This window comes from Passer domesticus, chromosome 8 (assembly GCF_036417665.1).
Source record: "Passer domesticus isolate bPasDom1 chromosome 8, bPasDom1.hap1, whole genome shotgun sequence".
NCBI lineage: Eukaryota > Metazoa > Chordata > Aves > Passeriformes > Passeridae > Passer > Passer domesticus.
Window position 1 is genome coordinate 34,765,818 of NC_087481.1, and position 25,349 is coordinate 34,791,166.

General features: G+C 41.3%; 1 protein-coding gene and 1 long non-coding RNA gene across 17 annotated transcripts in view; one reads left to right on the top strand and one right to left on the bottom strand.

The window, feature by feature from the left end:
- The window catches only part of ZMIZ1 (zinc finger MIZ-type containing 1), a 347,370-nt gene that overhangs the window by 37,705 nt on the left and 284,316 nt on the right, over positions 1-25,349 (bottom strand). For 14 of the 16 annotated variants that reach the window (XM_064430330.1, XM_064430321.1, XM_064430324.1 and 11 more), the window contains one exon: positions 14,881-15,025. In XM_064430330.1, coding sequence (XP_064286400.1) covers positions 14,881-15,025 — 145 coding nt within the window. Of the gene's footprint in view, positions 1-7,466; positions 7,868-14,880; positions 15,026-25,349 lie in introns of those variants that run through there. The other 2 variants (XM_064430332.1, XM_064430335.1) reach the window with 2 other exon arrangements.
- Positions 8,088-8,905, top strand: LOC135306430 (uncharacterized). The gene is made up of 2 exons (XR_010367247.1): positions 8,088-8,471; positions 8,575-8,905. It is a non-coding gene; the product is annotated as an uncharacterized LOC135306430 (long non-coding RNA).

Consider the following 25,349-nt stretch of genomic DNA (forward strand, 5'->3'; position numbering starts at 1 on the left):
GTCTGACATTACCTTAACTCTCCACTCTTCCTCCACTATTAGCTTAGTATTCTCAGAGGCATGAAGTTTCTTTAACAGCAATGTGATTGGATCAAACCATATAGAATGAATGAATTCCTTAACTATATTGAAGTACAGGGCTTTTACCATAAAAAGATCTGTTAGCAGTGAAAGTCCAAGTAAATTCAGGGGCAGAGTTGCAAACAAGGACACTAAGTTACACAGCAGCATTTATTTTTTTTTTGCAATTCATCTCAAACTCTTCAACAATCACTGCTTCATCTGCCTTATATCAATTCAATTAGATTTTGAGACCAGACTGCAGCTCCTCTGTCTGCAGTGGGTCCCCAAATGGCCAGAAAAGCCTTTAAAGCAATAGCAGTTCAACATCATTTTGAAAAGTAAATTGAAATTCAGATAGTGTTCTCCCACACGATGGATAAGCTGCATGCCAAAAATGGTATTAGCTAATCAGCATTCTAGAAAATCAACTGCAGATATACAACACATCTTTCAGATAAATATGTGGATGAGAGGATTGGGTTTTTCCATTAGCTTTGTCCACAGATACAAGCAAACATTTCTTACAGTTCTTTTCATACAAAGCATTGGCGGTTTCAGGATGAGCCCAGGACAGGTACGCACTTAGCGTAATTAATGAAATATCTTAAATCCAGTGAAAGTAACTATCAATCCTATGACCGTAAAATACATTCCACTTGAAATTTACTCATTCTTGTACTATTAACTTGTAAATTAGATTTCAATTTGCATATATATACACATATACTCAGGTGATCCTTCCTCATCTAGAGATATATATATATATAAATACCGTTTAACAGACACACATTGCTCTTTCATTTCCAAACACCATTGATTTGTATTTTATATCAAGAACCGCATTTTTGTCTTGACTACCAGCTATCACCAAAAATTCTGTCAAGGGCTAACTTGCCTAAAGAATCTATACAGGCTCTGCATGCACTCTATCAATGTGCTTTGAGCCTGCTCACTCTCCCGTAACCCCAGACGGTGCTCCAGGCTTGGACCACTCCTTCCTTTTGTGCTGTGAGCCAGAATCCAGGACTACCCCCGTGTTCATTCTTTAGCCTGTTCATAACACCAAGTGTGAATCATTCAAGAACAGGAATTGCTCTGCACAGAGCGTGCATGTGTGTGATAAAAACTGCCTCTGTCCCGAGTAACAAATAATGCAATAACAGCAGCAGCAACTGTGTAAATGAAGCAGTCAATACATTTCACAAACAGCTAGGAAATTTCAAAGTCCACAATGCTCTGCCAGCACACCAGCAATGTATTAGAACCTAACTGTGAATTTGAACTAACCTATTTGCTTCAAAGTACCCCTATTCAATCAAGCAATAAAATCACACAAAAACTTAAATTATAGAAAAGAATAATTTCCCCTAACAAATAATTAGAGAAAACTAATGGTAAACTGTAATTCTCTGGAAGGTGTCTCACATGTCATGTTTACATTGACAGCATCCATATAAACCAGTGTATCAATAAGGGCATAATGAACAACTTGCAACCACTAAGTCCTGCTAGCCCATGTTTCTTTAAAATATTTTCTCTTAGAAACTTGCCCCTCTCACTCAGAGGCTCAGACAATGGCTTCAGTGACTAATATTTGCAAGTGACGCAATACAAGTCCCTCCACCAGCATGGAGACAAATGATGACTAACCCAGAATTTGTGACTGCTATTACGATTTCCTCTTTTATCCTGCTCTGAATGATGCCTCCTACTTTACTTCCTTCTCTGACTGTTTCTGATGATGTCTGCTCTCTGATTTGTTTGGATATTTATGGCACATATGAGTGTTCATGCACTTCAGTGACTACAAAGAAGCTCTCTCCATGACATAAGCAGTGAAAGAACTCACTGCAGACATTCCTCTCTATTCCCCACTGATGTGCTGTGGACAGGTAATAAAACCTGAGGAGCAAGGCAAATATTTTGCAAGTGTATGAGTAAATAAGAAGGGTAATGACAGGCAGGAATCAAACCACAGAGTCACTAAAGATTCTTCTAATGCAAATATGCTGTACAGTTTGTAAACACACTCCAACTTTGAGCAAGCAATGCTTCAGCCTGCTGTTAAGAAGTTATAATTTTTACTTCTCTTTCTTTCCCTCCTAAGCATGTTCCTCTTACCCGTTCCTCTCCTTTACAGTATGCATAAGGGATTTCATATATCATTCCTTCATAGTTTTCAGTAGTAGAGTCAGATCATTTGTTCAGTGGAAGGCTACAGTGGGTTCTCAAACACTATATAATCACTTAATCCTAATTATAAATACAGAATAAATCACTCAATTTTTACTGCATTACAGTTAAAATGGGCAACACCTCAAGAAACCCTATTGTTGACAAATAATAAATCCTCCAGCACCATAGAAAAAAGCTAGAAAAAGAGATCAGCTACAGATTTTTTGAGAAATATTATTGTGCACATTGAATCACGTGACTACCACATTATCCAACACAGGACCTAGTTAAATCTCAAACATTATTAATAATAAAAATTATAGCAACACAGAAATAGTGATAGATGTGCCTTGCAGAACATGAACTTAAATAGCCTAATATCCACTCACTGTCCTAAACCTCATGCTTCAAGTTTCACCTTAGTCACCCCACGAGAAATCCAAGGCAATCTCAGGGTTTGTGTTCCCCAGCATTTACTCTGGCCCATCACCAGTTACCTGCATGTCTGAGTATGACTTTTGCCATACTGGATACACTACCCACTCTTTCTCTATCACACAAAGACTTCCTTGGTTTCAAGCAGTAAGAGATGCTGAAACTTGTGCCACTCAGACTAAAGCGTTACTTGTCCCTCCACTCTGCTCTTTCAACTTCCATTTCTGTCCTTAAAACTACCCAAAGGAATATTCCCACCATCAAAGGAAAATCCATGTAAGTACCATAATGAAACGTGACCAATCCGATTCTCATTTGCAAAGAGCAGTGGTTTCCCCCTGTTATTATACAGAGCTGTGAATTATCCTGAAATCCCTTTCTTTAAACTTGAAAATGGCAGCCAATAAAGTAAGAAGCTTCAACCTCTTCAGCCAAAGCGAAATGCTGCCCATGACATTGTTCTTGTTGAACTGTACAAGGGTAATTAAGTCTCTCACTGCACCCTGGAGGGCAGTGAGTCAGTTTGGACCCAGCTGGAGCCCACTAAAAGAGTATTGACTAAATTTACAATAGTGCTAATGAACCTATACATACTACTGGTCAGCATTAAAGGCCAAACAGCAGAGGAAGCCACAGAGCAAAGAGGAAGAGAGGGAGGGAAATTATTTCTCAAAGTAATGTTTCGCTACTCTGAAGTAGCAAAACTGCTATCAAGCAATGAGGAAGGATTTCTTAGCTACTGGCAAATGCACTGAACCCACCAGTAATAGAACACTCATGTTGAAGAAGTACACTGGTAGTTAGGTCTAAAAAGCTTCTCTTAATCCCAGTACTAGGCAGATATCCAGTCTCTAGGAAAAGTTACAGACTTCATGTCAGACAGAGACAGTTAATTCTAATAAAAATTGCTTAATAACAAGTGACCGCTGTAGAATAAATTAGTACAAGTGAATTGCTGTAGTTTATACATGCTTTGCGGCATTATTTGCTGTGTTTAAATATGTTTATGTTGCCACTAAAGCAATTGTATATGTATCTGATACTCTGTTTACATGTCCTCATTCCTTGAGGAAGGAAAGATTCAGACGGTTTAGTGAAGCATGCATCCCTAGAGCATTGGCACTTTCCATACTGTGGAGGAGAGTGAAAACTGGAATTACACATTCCTGGTGATTTTCCGCATTGCTTGTTGAGAGGGCCAGGTGTCTAAAACACTACCTTCATAAAGCATCTACCTCTGTTTCAAACACTGTAAATCTACCAACTACTGCACCAGGCGGTGACTTTCCAAAAAAGCCTTTTCAGTCCAATCACTCACAATCAAGTTTCCCACAACTGTGCTACTTTCTGCTGCTTACCCTCAAGCCAGCTTTGCAGGGGTCTTTAACATCTCTGAAGCGTGGTCATCCCACCCGAAAAGGGTAGCTGTCACACACAGAATTCACACACACCTTTAAATCTACCAGCTCTATCCTAACTTTCTCAGTTGACACCAAGATGAGCAGGTAATTGCCACTGCAACACTGACTGTCATTTCTCCCACATCTTCTTTTGTCACCCATGGACACCTTGAGAGGAAAGCATCTCATGACAAGGTGTCAGGTCTCTGAGATCGACAGAGGCCAAACACATCTTTGCAATAACACATGGCCAAAAATCACAACAGGCAAAATACAAACCCAAACTGGGGCTGCTGATCTGCTCCTGCCTGATGGCACCTCTCTGTGTCTGCACCTCTGGGCAGATGTGTGCTCAGGGTGCCCAGCACCCCTTGCCTGTATTCTTGGTTGGAGCCTGTAGGTGACACTACTTTAATACAAATGAAACCATAACAATTTCCAAACAAGGCTCCTTGCTCCCCTCTTTCTGCCCTCCAACCTGATGCATCTGCAGTGGAAAAATATCACAAATCCCACAATCAGAACAGGCAAGAAAGCCCGGGTAACTGAGCACCAACACATGAGTTTCATGTCTGGGTTGTCTCACAAGTCAGGCAGCTCACCTTCTTTTATTCAGGTTAGTTTTTGTTTTATTTGGATTTTTTGAGAGAACACCACTCGTGTAGCTTTATCTATTAATATGGATTCAGTTTGCTAGCCTTCTTGATTAGGGCACCACCATGAACCTAACACTAGAAATTAGGAAAGAAGTTTGGGATAAAAAGTAGCTGAAGTCCTTTCTGGAGCATTTTAGTATTTCACACCAAAAAGGCAGTTCAAATTCAGTATTTGCACTGCACCATGCAAACCTCAACACAACTTAATAAGCTAGGAATCCCTGACAACCTATTCAGAAACTACAGATCAAATGTATTTTTTTCTCCTTGTGGTCACAGTTCCACTGAAAATATCCCCAGCCTTGAGTATTAATTCAAGAATACCACCCCACTGTGACAACGGAAATGCAGAATTTGTTTTTGCTTACTGCCAATCAAAAATGTTTTGGAGATCTGCTTTTATTTTCTTTATGAAAACCACAAGATATTTAGAAGGAAACAGCTGACTTGTCATTTTTTATTGAGATTCTTTTCCAAAGAAACAAAGCCAGCACCTCCCCACCTGAGATACATGCACCATCTTCATGCACTTACAGTGCTTGGCCAACGTGTTTCAACTTGAATACCTAGTTTATAGTCCAGGTGACAGTTACTATAAGCCCATTGCTATTCAAAACCACAAATCACAAAATTTAACTGAATTATCCCCGACCTTTTGTGCTGTGTTTGCCATAGGCTCTGTAAACCACTCTATGCAATTTGTTGTCTGCTCACACAGAGGAACATGGCAGAGCCAGGAGACAGTGATGTGGGAAGAGCCTGAAGACCACTCAAAGTCAGCAAGGATATATGATGACACATTGTAAAGGAAACAAAGAGTAAGTACCTCTGTACATCACACATGATGTACAGAACCAAACTGAAAGCTGATGTTGTGTGCAGGTACCCTAAACTTTTTAGATTCAAGATGAGGAAAGCAAGAAGGTGGTGTAGTCAGTCTGTATACTAATAACTGACTTCAGATGGCCAGCAAGAATTAGCTTCTGATTGATACCATCTATGTGATTCACACCTTCCTGAAATACATTCCTCTATTTTACATTATTACCTGAAGAAGTTTAAATTGTATTGGCATAAATTAAGGCTCCATCCTGCATTTCACTAAGCAAACACCTAAAACACAATCCCATCCAAACCACTGGCTGTTTTTATGTAATGTGAAAATGAAAAAAGCCGATTTGGACTTATTCTACAAAACTTTATTTCCCTCTACTTCTTAATGATGTGACTACTAACATCCAGATTTTACAAAGAAAACACACAGTTCCAAAAAATATCCCATCATGATTTCTCAAGTCTGTTGATTCCCTCCACCCTTTCCAACTAGATGAGTATGTTCTCTAACTCTTTGGAAAGCTTTGATTCTCCCAACTCCAAATGCACAGCAGATCCATACCTAGCTCTTGCCTACCAAGAAAGAATTACCTCAAGTGTTGTTTTAGTACTGGATGTTGCCTGCACCATGAAAAGGAAGACTGAAAGCAGTTAGAAATGTCATAATTCACTGTAAAAAGGAGGCTGTTTTCTGGCAAACTGTATGAGAACACAGAAGCACTCTGAGCCCCTTCTAGGGTGAGCAGATGCAGGCAAAGCAGTCAAAAGGTGAAGGCAACAAGCCATTTATCAGCTCAGTGGTTTGGATGGCACCTGCTGCTAGCAGGTGGCTATCACCCCCTGCCTCTGCTCTTTTAAATATCCACACACACATTTATAATAACCATTCATGCAGCCACACACACATGCACGATACAGGCATTTTGCATGGAGACTGAGACAGCAAAACGGAGCTGGCAGTTCAGCAGGCGATACAAAGTACATCTGGATGCTGAAAGCCCTTAACTTTTTCTTTATATTTGTGACAAGGCCTGTGAGGCCTGCATGACTTATGACTGCACAAGGCGGGAATGCTGCCTTCCATTTCACACTGGGTTGCTACAGATCGGGCTGTGACACGCTCGCTGCTGTGCTTCCTGGCGCCTGACTCTACACTCAGTGTCATCACTTAGAGCCATGCCTGCAGGTCTCATGCTGCTCAGCAACTTACTGCACCTGATTTTAACTCCTGAAATCAGAAAAATGCATTAGGCCAAATTAATTAGATTAATTCTTAAGTTTTTGCAAAACCACACATTTCCCCTGCATGCACACACAGTCCTGCTTCACTACAGATTTCATATATGTCCGTGCACATGTATGTGCACACGTAAAGATACAGAGATAACACAACTTATGTCCGTCCATGTGGAGTAAACGATCACAGCTATGCAGGTAAGAAACAAAAATGCTACTGAGACCCACTCCTGCCTCTAAGAAGCACAAGGGGTTACATTGTCTGACATGGGAACTACAGCATCCATCTGATAAAAGGAAAAAAGATTAAACCATCACACCCAGCTCTATTGTCATACAAGTAGACCATGCAATGCATTACTACAGCCCAGATTACAGTTAAAAAATCCACCGGTAACAGCCTTGCTATTAACATGCCACCTGTTACCTTTTACAAAATGCTGAAATTATCTTATGATCGTTTTCAGCTTGACAAATGCAGTTTAATCTTTATTGCATCTCACAGCACAGACCTGCTTCATCCATGTCTTATTTATCTCACGTGTGTCGGAATGCAACCCCGAGCCCTCAGTCCCCCCCTGCCACCAGGCATTCCTTCTGCTCTGCTTTATCAATATACCTGGGTTTCCATATCCGACTGCTCCTTTACAATAAAAAACACACCCACCCAGTATTCTACCATTGCCTGTTGCCTTGGTAATCCAAATGCCTGGGTACTCGCTGATTATCGGCGAATGAGACTCGCATTGTTCACACCGCAGCGCGTCTGCTATGTTAATGTGAGATAATGGCAGCCAGAAGACTCCTTTTGTTCCCAGCTTTGCTGTTTATTCATAGTGCCTGGAGGTCAGCGACTGCTACAACAACCGGGGAAGGAACCGCTGAGAGCGTGAGCAGATTCCACTTCTGCTTTTGCCTCTGAGACAGGGGGAAACACGAGCAGCCCCGCACAGCGAGAAGGGCACCGGGAGCTCTGCAGTCTGACTCACGCAAGGTGTAGCAGGCGGCTCGGAGGAAGATGTGATGGACTTGCACTTCCGAGATTTTAGATGAAGCTGATTTACGCTCCCCGACAACAGAAAAAAACCGCTTTCTTCGAGAGGCACGGCGGGAAGGGAGGGAGAGAAGGAGGAGGGGGCAGCACAGCACCGCTCGCGGGAGGCGAGCCGGGCTGGGGGCTCGGGGCTGGCCGGGGAGCGGGGACAGCCCCGCCGAGCCCCCGAGGGCAGCGCCGGGCCGGGACCGGCGGCAGCGCCCGCAGCGCAGGGCGGGGACGGAGCGGCCGGGCCGGGCAGGGCAGGGCAGGGCAGGGGCAGCCCGGGCAAGTGACCTGGCCGGGGAGGGACAGCGCTGAGAAGCGTCCCCCGAGCCGTCCCCGCGCTCTGCCTGCCTGTCAGGGTAGTTTGGAAATGCTGTTGGTGACACAGGGACACGGGCAAACAAACAGTCACATCGCATCTCCCCTGACGCGTTAAGTGGGAACTGAGAGCACGAACAGGCTGTGCTACCTTCCCCGCATTCCCAGCTCGGTGGAGACGAGGACATGCAAGACGGTGCCCCGGCTGGTGCGCTGCTCCTCAGCCTCGGAACAGCCCTTTCATGGGAAGAGACCACCGATTGCTGCTAAAGGCACTGCCAGGATCTAATTAATGTCACCGACCCATCTGCCCAGGTTGCTGATGCGCTCTGTCTGCCGAGCAGGCTTTGTTGTCATATCTAGTGAAAACCAGCCAGGAGTGTCTTAGCTCGAATTGCTAACCCTTTTTTTTTTTAAGGGAAACCATTAGAAAAGCCCTCCACCGCTGCAAATAGTAATGACTATTTCCTTTTCTTCTCACTGCGATTCTGAGAGAGATTTGAGAATCCAAGTGTACGGGAGTAGCAGGAATACAACAATTGACAAAATTGAACACCGGGAATTCACTCCTTTTGTAATCTATTTACAGAGAAATCCTGTGGAGGGTGACATTTTCATGTAAGTGAATGAATAACAGATACATGTAAAGAAAGGACATCAAGAAAAATATCAAGTCTTGCACAAAATATACATCTGTGATCCCGCTGCCAAATTATCCAAAAATACCCCAAAGCCGTTTAAAAAGACAAGGCGTTTGCCGTCATTTATGTCAGTAATTTTTACGTGCTCCCTCCCTGCTCAGAAGCCATGTCACCTCCTGGCAGGCAGGCTGGAGCGCGATGCTCGCAGCGTGGGTACCCAGAAACAGCCACTGACCTGAACTGGCCCTGTGCTCAGCCACGGGCTGGCCTCCCCAGCCCTTCTGCGCCTGCAGGGACTGCTAAACCTCTCAGGGGGACCTGATGCTCTGCAGGTTGAAGGGCACTGACTTGGTTTGGATGTTCCCTATCCAAAGGTGTTCAATCCAGTTAAAAGACTCCCAATGATTTCAATTAGCTCTGCAACAAAGGGCTAGGCAAAGTACAGCTTTCAGTGTCACCATACGCTGACAGTCAAAATGGTTAAAAACCAGGGGTGCTGCCACAGTTAAACGATTTTTAACCCTACTGCCACCAGAAATCAGTTGGTTTCATTGAGAACAAGTGACAGCAGGTACCTTTCCAATATGCTTGAAGAGGAAAATCATGTACACTCAGCACATCTCACCTGCTTTTGAGAGCAGACTTCATGCAAAGAGCCATGATGCCCCTGTGATAATCACTAAACAGAAATCACAACTGACCAGACATTTTCAGGAATTAGTTGTTCAATATGGCCCAAACATGAGAATGATACCTGTCTATTCTAAGCTGTTGCCATATTTTAAAAATTAACGTAGACAGCACAAAGCCTGAGAAGATCAGATTTTGCCTCAGTCAGCAGAGAGACCTTAAATAATATTTGCCTAGTGTTTACTTATAAAAATATCAGCTGGCACTTTTTAATTAAAAAAAATCACAAACTAACATCACAAGACTACAACATCTACAGGAAAAATATAGAGCGTGTAGCCACTTATATGTACTTATCAGAAAAAAATTGCACAAAATTAATCGTCCTTCTACATATTAGTTTTATTACAACAGCACTCACTTTGACTTATCAATCAATAGAGAAGACCTGTTTTCACATCTGTATAAGGTGCTGTATACACAAGAAAAGATAATCCTTATCCTATACCTTTTACCAAGCATGTAAAGAATACATATTTGAAATCAAGTTACCCATTACCGTTTCCTGTTACCATAAGAACTGACCACAAACTTATCTGAAATGAAATGCAGATTTTTCACATGAAAATATTCAATATTTAATTATTCACAGCTAATGGTTACACTTATCAGTTTTCAAGGAGAAGGTACTCATAATTTTCTTTTAGCCTCAACAGGCTCAAGGTTTTCTTCCACCTCCTCCCCATTAAGCGTATGTGATAAAATTAGTATCAGTAGTTTCACTTAGAGGATGAGCTGGACAACTCTTGGGACAATACTTTGGAGCAATTAGTAATTAGCTTTATCTTTGCAATGCTTAGAGCATAAGCAGACTATTCTGAAGAAATTTTCAGGGTTTTTTTTTCTTTAAGGAATGACTCTTCTACAGAAACATGTCTTGATTCTAAATTCTTCCCTATTCTCTCCTGATGGTAAATATTAACATTTCTTGACAGAAAGGAAACTAGAAAAAAACAGCAAAGCTACTTTTGCAGAATCAGAAGTAATATACATTTCTTTACTGGGTATATTCTTTTATATGAGGATTTACCATCTGTTCAGTCCCTAATTATATTTATTTCACAACTCCACAACCAGAAAGATGAAAAGGCTTTGAAACAATTTCATCTTTTACCTCAGGAGTTATGAATTCTTTTGCAAAGTTTGTCCCTGCATGTCAGAGCCACATGACATAATGCAGCAACCCCTACTTCAAACTGATGTACAAACATGCACAATGTGCCCCTTTACATAAAAGTGTGTATATGCTGCACCTGACCTCATCCAGACTTTTTTAAAGTGACTATCACTATGATGCAAAATTGAAAAAGCAGCCTTTACAGAACTTCTGACACTGTTTGTACTACTATGTTACGAACAGTTCACTCCTCATTGTTAACAATGCACCACTCAGTAAAAATTTAGACAGAATTACCATTCTTTTCCAAGAGCTCCTATGAAAGTTTGAAAGTTCAGCTCTTAGGTTTAAATTGGAAGGAAAAAAGGACAAAACAAGCATTAAAAACAATCACTCTTTTAAAGCAAGTCTAGCCACTAAAAAGTATTTATGACTGCCTGAACATAAAACATTAATGGTAATAAATAACACATCTACTGTATGATTGAATTAATGCTTCATTTCATCTACTGTTCAATTTTCTCTAAACGTTTGGCACTAAGTAATTTGTGATAAAAATAACATTATCTTCATATATTTCATCAAGCATGACTGCCCTATAGAGGCATTACCACCCTTTGGTCACTAACTGTGAGACAGCTGGCAATTAATACATAAAACCAAAATTTGGAGCGAGAGTGAAGACAGTAAGAACCCTACAGATGCTCATGACAACACACTAAACTGCAACTAACAGCTGTCTATTTCTAGGTGGTTTTGTTGACAAATAAGCTTTATTGCAAGCTGTGCAAGAAATGAGAAGCCCCCCAGAGCTTGCCTGAGTCAGACTGACGTGAAAATGAACTAGGGTGCAATTCCTGCTGGGATTGATTGGAACTGTACCCATTTCAACCAAGATTCAATTTGATACACATGTAGAGGTCCACCACTTAATGTAATGAAGTGTTAATAGGAACTTCATCAAAGCATTGGAAGGTGTATAATGACAATAATTTGTACTTATATAACAGTGTCTGCCAAAGACCTTATACTAATTCAAAAATCAGCCACCTTGAGTAGCGTATGTTATTACAGACAGTTTGTCAGATTGGAAAACTACAACACAAATAATTACCCTGCAAGCTAGAAAGCATGAAATTTCACTCCTGTGCAGAAGGGCTAGCTGAAGACTAACAGCTCTCCCTAAGTTCCCCATAAATCCATTAAGTAGGACTTTAATTACAAGTTATACAGGATTAAGGAGGTGGTTAGATCCTACACTGGTCCTTCAATACAGGAGTAAAGTTTACTCACATGAGTCAATAGAAAGGTCTAAGGTGAAAATAAAATCTCACACTCAAGTTTGCACTGACTATTAGATTGCAAAGACTTAAAAACCCCCTGAGACTGGGAGGTTCTTTTTGACAACCCAGTGCTCATTCTGCTCACAAAGCACAGGAGCTTGCAATCCAACCAACTGCCCTACATTGGACAGTAGGTATTTAGCCGATTTTTTTTTTTCTATATACAACACTTCATTCTGTTAATGAAAAACTAAATTTAGAAAGAAATTAACAATACAGTCCCTACTCTGAAAGCATTTGTTGCATGTGTGCATATCCTCACGTGGCTTACATTCTGCTCTCTGTAAGTTCATTTAACTAACAGTAACACTATGAAAGCCTTCCTTGATCAGTCTACTTCAGTTTTCTCTCATAGCTCAATTAACTTTTAAAAATCAAAGATTGTTCTTAAAAACAGGCTAGACCTGAATTACTTCTAGTGTAAGTGCCCATAGTTTATTAAATATGAATCCTTAGATTTAGATTCTTGTGATACATTATTGAGTCACAATTTATTTTAAATAGCTGAGCCCTGTTTCAACTTTGAGACTAAGCAGCTGTGTTTCTGCAGTGCCTGCTACATCAGGATTCTAGTCCCCTGACTAGAGTTCTGGGTAATTTTGTTGCTAGTAAAAGGACAGCAAAAAAAGCTCTGTGTGGAGTACTCAAGATTGTCTGATGACAGGGAAGGATTTAATTGTGTGTCTAATGATAATCAGCAGCTCACATATATCTACATTGCCTTTGTTAAGTAAGGTTCTTGCATATGCTCTTGGTTGTTCAAATATAATATCTAGTTCTTTTACAAAACTTGAAGTAGCTGGCTACATTAATTGTTTCAGGAAATACAAAGCATACTTTTTTTTTGTTTGAATTAACAGAAAAGTCTTGTGGATTAGAGATAAGATACTGTGAACTTTAATACTAAGCTTTTGACCCAAATGTAATCTAATACAAATACAAATGGTGCTTCATCAACAGCTTCATCACTGATTGTAGTTAATACTGTACTTAATGGCTTTTCATCTTTTGTTTAATTAAAACAAATAGAAAACTCAATTCTTCTTCACACCACACTATCTTACAGACTGATTACAAAGCATGCATGAAAATAAACAGTTCCAGGTGGAATAAAGTTGGAGAGCCACAGGATATCTCATTCTAATGTACCACCTGAGAGATTTTGAGCAGTTACAGTTAAATTACAGACAACAGCACACACCAAAGCAGCGATGCAAGTATTCCAAATCCCAAAGTGGCTGCTGCAGCTATTGTATATAAGAAGTTATGCCACAGAAATTCTGTTTCTAGAGGAGCATCTCATAGGTAAAGAGAAGTAATTTAGAAATTGCTCCCAGTGTCTTCCCCAGTATGGCATTTCAAGGGCAATACTCAAGAGAAATATGCAAGAACTGCTTAATACCGAGCAGGCTGCTCTACACAGGCAGAATATTGGATGACTTGGTACTGCTGGAAATACTGGTATTTAGGTTCAGTAGAAGAAAGTATTTATTTTTTGACATGTGACAGTTTCAGTGGAAAATTGCCACAAAAGACGTGAGTTGTGCCTATCTTATCTATTATCTAGTAATGTAGCACACAGCCCCTGTGAGATAGTCTTACTTTATAGACTCTAGAGGAACAGAGGCTAAAAGGTCAAATGAGAATCAGGCATCTAAAAACTACAAAACTACACCTAAGAGAGTACACACACTGCACCACATTCTCTGCAGACTAGCCACTAATTCCACTTTGTCTTCTGAAAAACTTCTCCCAAGTGTAAAATTATTTTAAAAAATTAAGTTTTCTTTGGTGTTTTGTTTTGTTTTTTGTTAAGTGTGTTTACGATCAGTCATTTTATAAACACCTAAAAAAGAGGAAATCTAGGTACTCTGAAAAGCCAGTGAAGATGTATTAATTATACTTCAAAAAAGGACTTTATTTATTCTCAAGGGCTAAAATAAAAGGCATAGTTATTGGATGGTTTTCCCATAAATGCAACAAAAATAATGAAAAACTATCCTACCCATACCCCAAAATTTGTTTTCAGACAAATTTGCATATGCAAATGCACTGGTACAAAGATGTCCCTAAGCTCCATTCTAACACTAAAGTTCAAGTTAGGTAGGCTATCACAGAACTTAGGTATAAGGAATTTAGACCCATTACACTTTCATAGTCCTTTACTAATAAAAAAAATCTCTACACTAAAACAAATTTATACTGTTTGTGATTTTTTTAATGTGATGCTGAGGTAAAGAGAGCCTTCAGAAAAAAAACAAACCTCCCAGAAACATAAAGCATGGAATGAATGTTCAATCCTGTCTACACTTTATCTCCAGCTTTTGCTTTGACCTAGGTTGTGCAGACAAGAAATACAAATAGCACTCCTCTACATAATTTGGTAATCAAAGGCTTCACATCACCTTCTTACAGTATCCTTTAATGTCCATGTTCTCTGTAAATTAGCACTAGTGCTGTCTGATCCTCACCTGATACAGGACATCCTCTGATCTGTGGCTGCACCCACAGTACAGTTGCTTTACATGCAATACATTTCCAATGATGGTTAAAACATGGAACATCAGTGAAATGTTTTCAACCTCAAGAAAAGCCAGTTGTATTTAAATCGGCATCAGGCAAGTGTCTGATGAGAGACACAATGTACAAGTTTATCTCTAGGGCATAACTTGGAGCTTGAAAGCACGCCCACTTGATCTGAGCACAGATTTTAAGACAGACGTGTCACTTCACTATGCACGGGGCAATAGCAAAGAGAAATTTGAGTTTCTTTAGTGCTGGCTGTAATTAGAGCTGCCCTGTTGTCTGCAGTGCTGAGCAGTGCATGAAACAGTGTCGCTCCCCCCAGCAGTGGTAACAAGCATTTCCAGGAGCAGATGTGTCACACAACACGCTGTCCAGACTGCAGTGCTGCGGGCTGGGCCCAGACTCACCTGTGAGAGAGGGTGGGTTTCATGGAGCTCATGGAGTTCATGGGGGGTTGCATGGGGAGCTTCCCGGGGGGATCGTTCTGCCGGCTTTTTTGGTGGCGAAGCAGCAGGAGCCGTCCCAGCTCCTCACACCACGATGAAAGCAGTGCTGTGCAAACAGAACAAACGGCAGTGAGCACACATCTGAGGAACCAGCACAGCCCAGTGCAGGTGCAAGACACTGTAACAGGAGTCACCAGCTAGACAAACACCACGAGTGCAAAGCTTGTCCATGAACCACCACTCTCACTTTTATCCCATCAAACTGAGTCTGTAATTGCCCTACACTATCATTAGAACATTTTTACTCAAGTTACAAACATTCTGCATAGCCCAGGAGACACAAGAGAACTTGTCTGAGCAGGACAGAGATGAAGAGTGGATGAAGTGAAAGGATACGTGATAGCTGTCACAAGTAAAGTAAGATGCAGAATCATTCATTTCACAAAAACAGAAACATAACAAAATCATAGAGAAGACATCATTTACAGAGGGGAGCGGAGAAAAAAAATCATCTCTTTTCTGTTCAGCTGTTTTTTTCATAAGATTAATTGAAGAGAAACACATGTGCACAAATTAATTTCCAAAACTGCTATGAGCTACCAGTCTTGAATAGATAAACAGGAGAATGATGTATGGATACAAAGTTAGGCACTTAAATCTATATCTGACCCAGCACAACCCCTAAATGTGTATTTCCATTATGTGCCTAATCTTGTAGTCAATGAGGGTAATTCTGTGCTTACAGGAAAATCACACTTATGAACTATGAAGATGCAGAGATTTCTTAGAGGGAAGAAGAGCTTGCAACTCCTTCTAAAGACATGAAAGAGGTCATTATTCCTGAAAATGTGGCCTCTCCCTTATGCACTCACACTCAGAAAAGACCAGGCCCTGTTATAGGAACCACCTACTCTGCAGTAAGCAGAGCCCCAGGAAGTGACTGCAGGGCTCCGATGGGTGCACCCAGCCAAGACACCCCACCAAAGCCTCCAGCAACATCCCCCTGAGCCTTAAAGATGCCTATTTAATTCCAACATCAGAAGTGGCTCTGGTAAAAAGTCAGCCAGGTATGAGAACACAGTGAGGAGTTTCACCGGAACAAAGTGCAGACTAATTGAAAAATCCTGCAGTGGAAAGAAATCAACTTCTCAAGTGGAAGTGCTTGGGCTTTTTTCTTCTTTAAAGGATGCTTTACAAAACTCTCGGAACAAAAAAATGCTACATATTTAATTTTTAACTAAGTGCCTTCCTGAGGTGCTGCAAACTGAACACAAATCAACAGATTATATGGGTGGGTGAGAACCAGAAAACTACTGAAAACCCAAGCTGCCATAGCGGTTTAGGGTAGTAAGAAACTCTAGATGTAATTTCAGGCTTGCTCGTTTAAAACAGACAAGTGCAGAATCCTCTAAAATTGAGGCTCCTGTCTTCATATCTTAATTTTCTGATGGTTGTCTTTTCACCAAATAATATAATCATAAGCAGCAGCTAACTATCATTTCAGGGTACACCATCTTCTTTTCCTAGCAGCTACTCACACGCACTGTTAACATAGAATAAAATCCAAAGAGACTAACTGTAAAGTCATATTTGTGGGGCAGAAAAAAGAACCTGCTTTACCAAAACCACACACGAGTATGGTTTTTCAGTACATGAAACAATTGGATTTTCTCAAGTTAAATGGCCACACAAGAAAGATACTTATTGCCCGGGCCACTGCTGTGAATTAATCACACATTTGCACAAAGAAGGGGTAGCAATTTTATTGCATTTGGACAAAGAAGAGGTAGCAATTTTATTGCATTTATCAAGCAGAAGGTCAAGAGAGGTGTTTAGGGAGGCATTTTAGAGCTCTGCTGTGACAAACGGGGACCATCGTTTCTTTATGTAACTAAATATGGTCACTCGGAAGCTGTCAGCCTCACACGTAGCCTACAAAAAGCATTAATTCCCTCAAGCTCTGTGAAACGTTCCAGCAACGAGTGTCAGTCTAAGCTGCTTCTCTATTAGCCAAGGAATCTGTCAACAAGCATTTGATCAAATTATACTCACCTTTTATCCCTGGCATATCATTACTAATGTGCCAGTGACAAAGGCCCCCCCTTCCCCTTTCCAGCCGCCTGGAGATACAAATTCCTGCCTCACAGGGTTTCTTCCCTTGCCCACAGCCACTTGAGCTCGGGAAACACGAACAAAGTGTTCTGCCGAACACTTAACGCAGCCATCACGGAGTAATAGTGGATGAGTAATAGTGGATGCTGAGCACTTCCACAGCCGAGTGTAATTACTACAGAATCATCCATCTTAGACGAGGCTATGATGGGAGAAGGGAGTTGCTCCTTCTGCACACCTATGTGCACTTGACAAGTAAGATAAAAAGCAACAACCCAATGGATCTGAGGGCATGAATCTGCAAACAAAAGCCAAACTGCTTGGAAAAAAAGCCCAGTGTAACTCCCGGAAAAAGAATATGTCAGTGAGAGCATTGCTTTGGTGAGGTGAAGATAAGAAAATATCTTAATGAGTTGTTATTATTACCAGTATCCAGTATGCAGATTTATAAAGGGAAAATGTAAACCATCAAAGAACAAAGAGGTGCTCAAGATAAGCTGGATGGTTTTATTCTACAGTTATCTGGAGAAGACTCCTATTTTTAGAAACTAAGAGACTGCAGGTAAAAAACCTAGGAAATTTACTCATCCCTATCAGCCCTCATTATGGTTCAACCGTTCCTCCCTCGGGACATTTCAGCTCATGTACCATGTATAATAATTACTCTCTTCCCTGTGTTGGTACTTGTGCATGGAATGAAAACAAAGCTGTTTGTAGCCACCTTAGGAGTTACCAGTTCCCCTCTGACCTGCTCTATCCTCCCTCTAAAGGAGTCTGCTCCCTTCTGCTGGAACACACAGGGCAGCCTCCCATCTCTCCTGCCCCATCCACCTCTGCTCTCTGCTCGGTAAGATGAATATATACCCTGCCAACACACATCTGGTACAGCTGGCTTCTGGAGAACATCACTTCCTGGGCTATTCAAGCAAGATAAAACAAACCCAAAATGAATTTACAGATTACACTATTCATCTTTAGTGTACTTAGTTACTGCTTTTTATGCTGACAGTATTAGGCGTATCTCAACTCATTTACACTCAAAGCACGAGAATTTCAGTATCATACTATAATGAACAGATAAAGCAGCAAGCACAAAGGACAGCTACAGATGGTGCCAACAGTCAGTCTCACCCTCTCATAGCACAGCCAAGCAGCTGCTTTTTCTCCCCCTCCGCCCCTCCTCCTCGTACAACAGGAGCACAGATTTTGCAGATGGACCATCCACACCGTCTCTCACAGCCCCTTGCTGCGGCACTTTAATGATCAGATTTAAATCGTGTTCCTCTGCTGCATTGCTACAATGTCCCTTGCATACAATGATGTGCCTTTCCTGCTTAAGTAAACTCAACTGTTGCAGTGAGAGGAAAGGAACAATCCTTACATGTGCACACAACCCCCAAGAAGCCCTGTACACAGCCCAGGTGTAAAATAGAACCTGGTTAATACACCAAAATTGACATTTTCTTTCAACCCCTGTTCAGTCATAGAGGGCTCTGCTAGCTCATGCAAAAAGATACAGAATAATGGCAGTCAAATAACATACTGACAGTTTAAGTGTATTCACACATTTATTTGGCTTAAAGGGACACTCTCTGGGATGATTGGTGCAATATTTGACCTACTTTTCTCCATCTGCAAAACCTGTATCATTCTTAATGGGATTGCGTTTCACTGTTAGCACTGATCTATTTCCATAGGAATAAATCAATACTGATTTGCTAATGACAACTGCATTAGGAAACCAACACAGACATGAGCAGCCTCAGCTTTCACATTTGTGAAAGCAGAAACACAGATTTAAAAATAAGAGAAATTTCAATTACAACTAGCTCAAGGGGTTTCCCTAAGGAAGCAAGAGAAAAAAAATCAGTTCAGAGATATTCAGCTTGCTGTTACCCGGTCCCATTTTTGTTTTTCTATTCTTTGAAAAGGACCAGACATTGCAAGAGTGTGTCTCAGCACAGAATGTGACTGACCTCTCCTTAAAATACTCATAAATACTCCCACGCACCCAAAGTTGGCAACACTTTATGTCCCTCTGGATGTGTCCAATAGTTTTAAATTCTTTCATTGAAAAAAATTATAAGACATGGCAACGTATCCACATTGGGATCCTGGGGACAAGGAGAGAAAAGAAGGCTGGAAGGCAATTTTTTTTTTTTCCTCCCCAGTCAGCCCAAGTCACATTTTAAGCATTTTTCTGCAACCACAGAGCTAAGCCTTGCTTGAAAGAGAAAGGAAGCAATTGATATTTAATCCCCTGCCTCTAGGAGCCAAGTCTTTAAGAACATGCCAAATATCACAAGATTTGCGACACAATTATTAGGACCGGCCACATCCCCTGGTACTGTTCCTTTCCTGTAAGGGCCCTTTTGAGCCTAAAACCTGCCAGGCAGTACAGAGAGAAAGGCCTCCACTGCTCCCTCCGTGGCACCTCTCCATCCCTCACAGTCACGACTGCCCATCACCCAGCTGCAGCATCACAACTGCTTTGTAAGTGCTGGGGCCCTTCCATTAGGAAAATCAAGGAGCTTGAGCTGGGTGAAGCCGCAGACCATGCCCAGGCTGCTTGCACCACTTAATACTTCTTGACAACAAATGATGCTGGCATACCTGTAAATATTACATGATGGATGCTGATGATGCAGGTCAAATGCCATTTTATGGCCATAGCACAGAAGATTGGTACAGCCCATTACAACCTTTTTTGGGCTTTTTTTACCAGAAAAAGTAAAGAAACCAGGGTGTGCAGTCAATGCTACCCCACAGAGGCACTGCTGCATTTCCCCAGCTGCACCCAGCCCAGCCCTGGGAGCTGCAATCTCTGGCACTGCAAAGTGCCACAGTAAGCACCTCCGAGTGCAGGAGCCGCAGCTCCCCAGAAAGCAAAATACAGAGAAGCACAGTGCTAATCTATTTACCCATTATGATACCCTAGTATTAGTTACAGCTTATCACCTCAGTAAATCGCTGCCTCTTGTTAGGGAACGTGCTTAAAGGTGCAACAAACTGTTATTTACAGGCAGACACTATATTTACAGCCAGAAAGACAGGTGAGGAGGGGATAGGACAACAGCTCAGTAATTTCAATGCCTTCTGCTTCCCAGGAGACTGCTGGAAGAGCACAATAGGATTACTGCTTCCTTGCTGCAGTTAAGCTGCAGTAGATAGTTCAATAGGCAGACTGGCAGATCCGTATTTCTTATTCGCTGCAATGAAAATATTAGGAAAAAGGGAGGAGTTTGATTTGGAGAACTATCTGTTCAGCACCATCTCACTAGATTGGTTTCATGTCTCAGAAGGAAATGCATTTGGCTGAAAAGATATTTACAGCATAAGTAAGAAAATACATCATTTTTCACCAATCATATCCATTAATTTTATATTGCTTTTAGAAACAAGTTTGTATTTTTTTACATGGAGAATTCCAGATAAGCAGAATACAGAGCCACTGAGTGCTTTCTGCTCTCTCCTCTACAGATTGCAACCTAAATACAGCTTTTATAAACCATCCAGTGAGGTAATTTGGTGGGGAGGAAAGGGAAGCGGCAATGAGAAGAGCATGAGAGGAGTGGAAATAACTATTGTCTTGGTTATTTAGAGGAGTTATTCTTTCTACATAGAAAAATGGAGACTATATCACGTTTGGAAAAATACACTGAAAATGTTAACTACCTAATGCTGAATGTGCTGACAGTATTAGAAAAATAAGGTCAATTGCATTAAAATGACAGAATCTTTGCAATTTTGTGAAACTGAAAATCAGATGTTTTCCATGTGTTTTAAAAGCCATTTTGCTTTTAAAGAGCTAGGAAATGGAGAGAGGGAGAAACCGGTCATGTCAAACTATTTCAAGGACTGATTTTCCTGCAGCTCTCCTCCTCGCATACCCCAGCAGAGCCTGGCTCACCTGTCGGACAGGGCAGCAGAGCAAGGCCACAAACCCAGGATGTAACAGCCCATAAGCAGAGATTTGTGTTTGTTCCTCCTCTGCAGTTCCCTCAAGGTACTGCTCCATGGCCTAACCCTGTGACAGATGAGCCCTTCCCTGTCATTACACGAGCTTCTGCTCCGTGTCTGCCTCAACACTGACAGCACAAAAGGACTATATACAAAGCCAATTACAAAGCAAAAGTACTCATTTCTCATCAGTCTGGCTGTTCAACATGGACTCAAAGCAGTTCCCAGGGAGTCCATCCCTCCTCCCAGGCCTATCTCTCCTGCTGCCAGCAGATGCCCGTTTTGCACACAGCAGCCCACGACAGAGCCAGTGCTTATTCCCAGGTGTTTGCTGCCACCTCATCCCAGGAGGCTTGCACCCCAGCTGGATGCTTTTCTGGAGCACCTGAGCATTGTGACTGCTCCTCTCCATCAGGCAAAATCAGTGATGTTAGCTGAGAAGTCCAAGTAAATTGCATTAAACCAACTGATTTTATCTAAAACGTGCCAACACAAACCTGCCCCCTGTAGGGACTCAGAGCTCTCTCCAAAGGCACACAGATTTAAAAAGTCCTATCCCAGCACAGCAAACTGCATGGAACTGAATTCCCCAGCAGAGCAAGGGGGCAGCTGGCTCAGATCCTCATTTGGGAGGCATGAACTGCCCTGCTAATGACAACAGGAACACAAAGTTGACAGCCACAACTCAACATGTGAACACGGCATGATATGCATTTCTAACCCTAATATCTAAGTAATGCCTTTTATCAAGAATGCCTCCTATATTACTACACCTACAGCTGTGTCCTGTAGAAACATACAGCTTTGCCCCAGTAGGATCTATAATGCAATTATGTATTACAATTAAAAACAAAAAATCATGCAGGTTTGTAGGAAAATAGATAATGAAGGGAACACCTAATTAAACTGAATGTAGTATCACATTAATTAACAGAGTTTTTATTCAATAAAACCCTTACTGCAAACCTGAGAGTTATTCAGCATGTGCTTTCAGGACTGCTGTGTGAGACTGACACCATGTACAAAGTCTGGTCTTGAATATGGGTCCAGCTTGCCTTGGCATATCTTCAATTCTTCACAAATGCCTCTCAAGACATATATATGTAGGCTTCCCCAAAGGCTCTTGCCAACTGGAATAGTACATGTTGGAGACACAGATTTGAATACTGCTATCCTCACCCCATGCCTTCAGTGGAACTGGGATTCCCTAATTTCCTTCTACACTTGGCAAAACTTGGCAGAGGATCTTACCAGATCCACTACATTAACTTTGAAGCAATACATTACAGAACATACCAACAAGGCTCAATTTGGCAAGCACAAAACACTGTACAGATCCAGATAAAATACGTAAGCATCTCATTTAGGCTTAGCTCTGCCCAAGCTGCTACCTCTGAAAACACAGCCCCATTATACAAAGAGAAGACAACACTGGTGAAAGGCTACCAGCAAGTGAATCTTGGATAAGGCTTTTCAAGGAAATGCACTCCAATAGCATTAGACTGCTTGTTTTCTTACTCATCCAATTGTTGGCTTCACTGCTTAGACTTCGAACAACAGCACCTTTCATTACTGCTGCACCCTTTTGTTTTGTAACGCTAGTTCTAGTCATCAACAGATTTCATACATAATCCAGACATATGAAAAATGAGACTGACACACTTGAACCCATCTTTGTCTACAGACAAAGCAGTGACCTACAGGTGAGAGGCTCAGTTTCATTTAATCCATCCTCAGCCCTCCAATTACTACTGTAAACAACTCTTGAGCTAATACTACCACTGACATCTGAAAGTGCTAGGAAAAAAACCCAACAGAAGAATTTAACAAGAGCTGGAACACAAGGAAGCCACAGCGATAGAAGTCTGGTAGATGGGAAAATCTGGTGTCTACCATTAAATGAAAGAAAAGAATAACTGCAGAACTGGAAGTTCAGCTTCCTGTCAGGGAAACCTAACCCAAATTATTCAAAAGGACCAAGAGGAATGTAAAAAAATGAGTAACAACTAAAATTGACTTTTCAGAAACAAATCATGCCTTACCTCTGTACTTTTTTTATGCTAGCAGACAACAGACCTTGAGCATAGATTAGTTTGATTTCAGTCAGGCTTTGGTGCTGCTTAACATGACATTCTCATAAACAAACAAGGGAAATTAGCTGAACAGAACACAAAATGGCAGGAAACTTAAGGCTTACCAAACTAGCAAACTATTAAACCCATAGTCACTAATAGAAATGAGCGTTACCAGATTCCCCAGAGGGCCAATGAAGGCAGCAGCTGGGCTGTGCTGCCAAAGCACACCCAGCCAGCCTCCTTGGCTGCATGAGTGGGACCCAAGCTTGGAAAACGCACAGTACTTTCTCTCCACCCCACCACAATGCACAGCCACTGAAGGGGGAGAAAACTAATCAGAATGATTAGAAAAAAATCTATATCAATATACCCTGCAAGAAAAGATTACATGGATTAGGGCTTTTGGTGGGTTTGGTTTGAGCTTTTTTTTTCCCCAAGACGGAAGACTGACAGCGGTGTTCTGATTTACTGAGTAACAAAGCACTAACTGCATTCACAGCAGAAACACCAATAATATAGAGATAAAAAAGACACAGGTTAGATATTAGGAGCATGCTAATGCTCTTTAATACCCTAAGGGGTAAGGTGAGGAATTTCCATAAATGGAGATGCAGAGGATACAAATACAGATCAGATACAGATCAAGGGACAAATGATTCTTCAGCTAAGGGGACATGGCACAAATGACTTTTTGATGTCTTCTAGACTCAAATGAAATCGGTGTTTGTGAACAGAGGAAATTCAATCAGTCTGCATTAGGAAAGTATTTAAATCTGGCTTGTATTCATAATTATCCCAAAAAGACATCTTAGCTACAGTGTGGGGAGCTCCTGTAGAGACTGCTGAAGTGACCATCCAGCTACATGGCTTACTGGCTAAGTTTTAAAGATGAAAGAAACTGAGAGCAGGTGATGTGCTGAAGGTCACACCATTTGTGACAGAACAGAGTCCCAGAACAGAGGGGATCATACACCTTCCTCTCTTTGCAAGGAAAAACCACAACCACCACATCAAGGGATTACTACTCTGTGCCCGCAGACTCTGTGCCTGCCATGGAACATTTTCAAACAACAACTGTAAAACATCTGGAGAGGCTTTCAAGGAGAGGAAAAAAATTACAAAAACCACACAACCAAAATTTATAGCAGAAACGTGTTTCCAAAGTTAACACTGCACAGCCAGAACTCAGAAGGACCAAAAGCTATTTTAGGAACTTTTAGGCTTTTTGGTTCTGCCGTCTTGCTTTTTGTTTTAACTTTACATTATTTTATGTTTTTACAGGAAAAGAATGTTTTATCAGGTGTCCTCAGATTTTTTTTTTTTATTTTTGTATGACTAGTGTAATACAATCTCTGCCAACTTCTCTATAACTGCTGAAGGATAAAAAAAAGCTTGCTTTCAAATTTGGGGGTTACAGAACCATTTTTCATACTATCCAAACTTTGTAGTTGAACAGAACTAAGCTAGAAGTACCCTAACCCTGTCCTTCCACTCACTTGTCATTCTGAAAGAAATATTACAACTACATAAAATAATCTCTAAGTGCTGAACATGGAAACAGTTAAGGACAGCAGGAAAGAGAAACTCAGCCTAGAGCAGTTTTTAGCTGAATGGATTTCTGCTCCAACAATACAGAGCAGACAGACGTGTGCATGCTCTGCAGTTTCAAGGCAGCAATGCTGCCCATCTCACTGCCCAGTTGATGAGGTAGTTTTCTAACAGAGTCATTACTTCTCTTTTTTCCCCTCTGAGTCCCACCAACACCACAAACCTTGTCATCTTCCTTGACTAGCAACCTGCTCTGCTCCTCTGGTACTAACCACCTTTTCTTGAGAACTGCCTAATTAATTAACATTCAATTAATATACCAAAGTCAAATACCAAATAATTGTTCCCAAGCTGCGCTGGGAACTTGGTAACTAATCTGAGCAAGAGAAGGGCTTCTGTATCCTTAAAGTTCCATTTCCTCTAGCTGTGTCTTCTGGGCTAATGAACATTTCCCACCTGAAGCACAGTTATATTACAGGAGCAGACTTTGTGAGCCATGGATGCTCTCGTTAAGGCATTCTGATACCCCTAAAGACTCCAAATATACTATGTTTATTTTATTTAGAACCAGTGAAGCAAAAGCAGTAAATCATCTATGCTCTGTTACAATTATGGCCACATAGAAAACTGAAGCTGGCATAAAATAAGCAACCATCTAAACAACCCCACCCCAATCTTCAGATTATTTTAGTTGTCGTTTCACAATACAAAGTGTTCAGCAGCAGTACTGCCTTG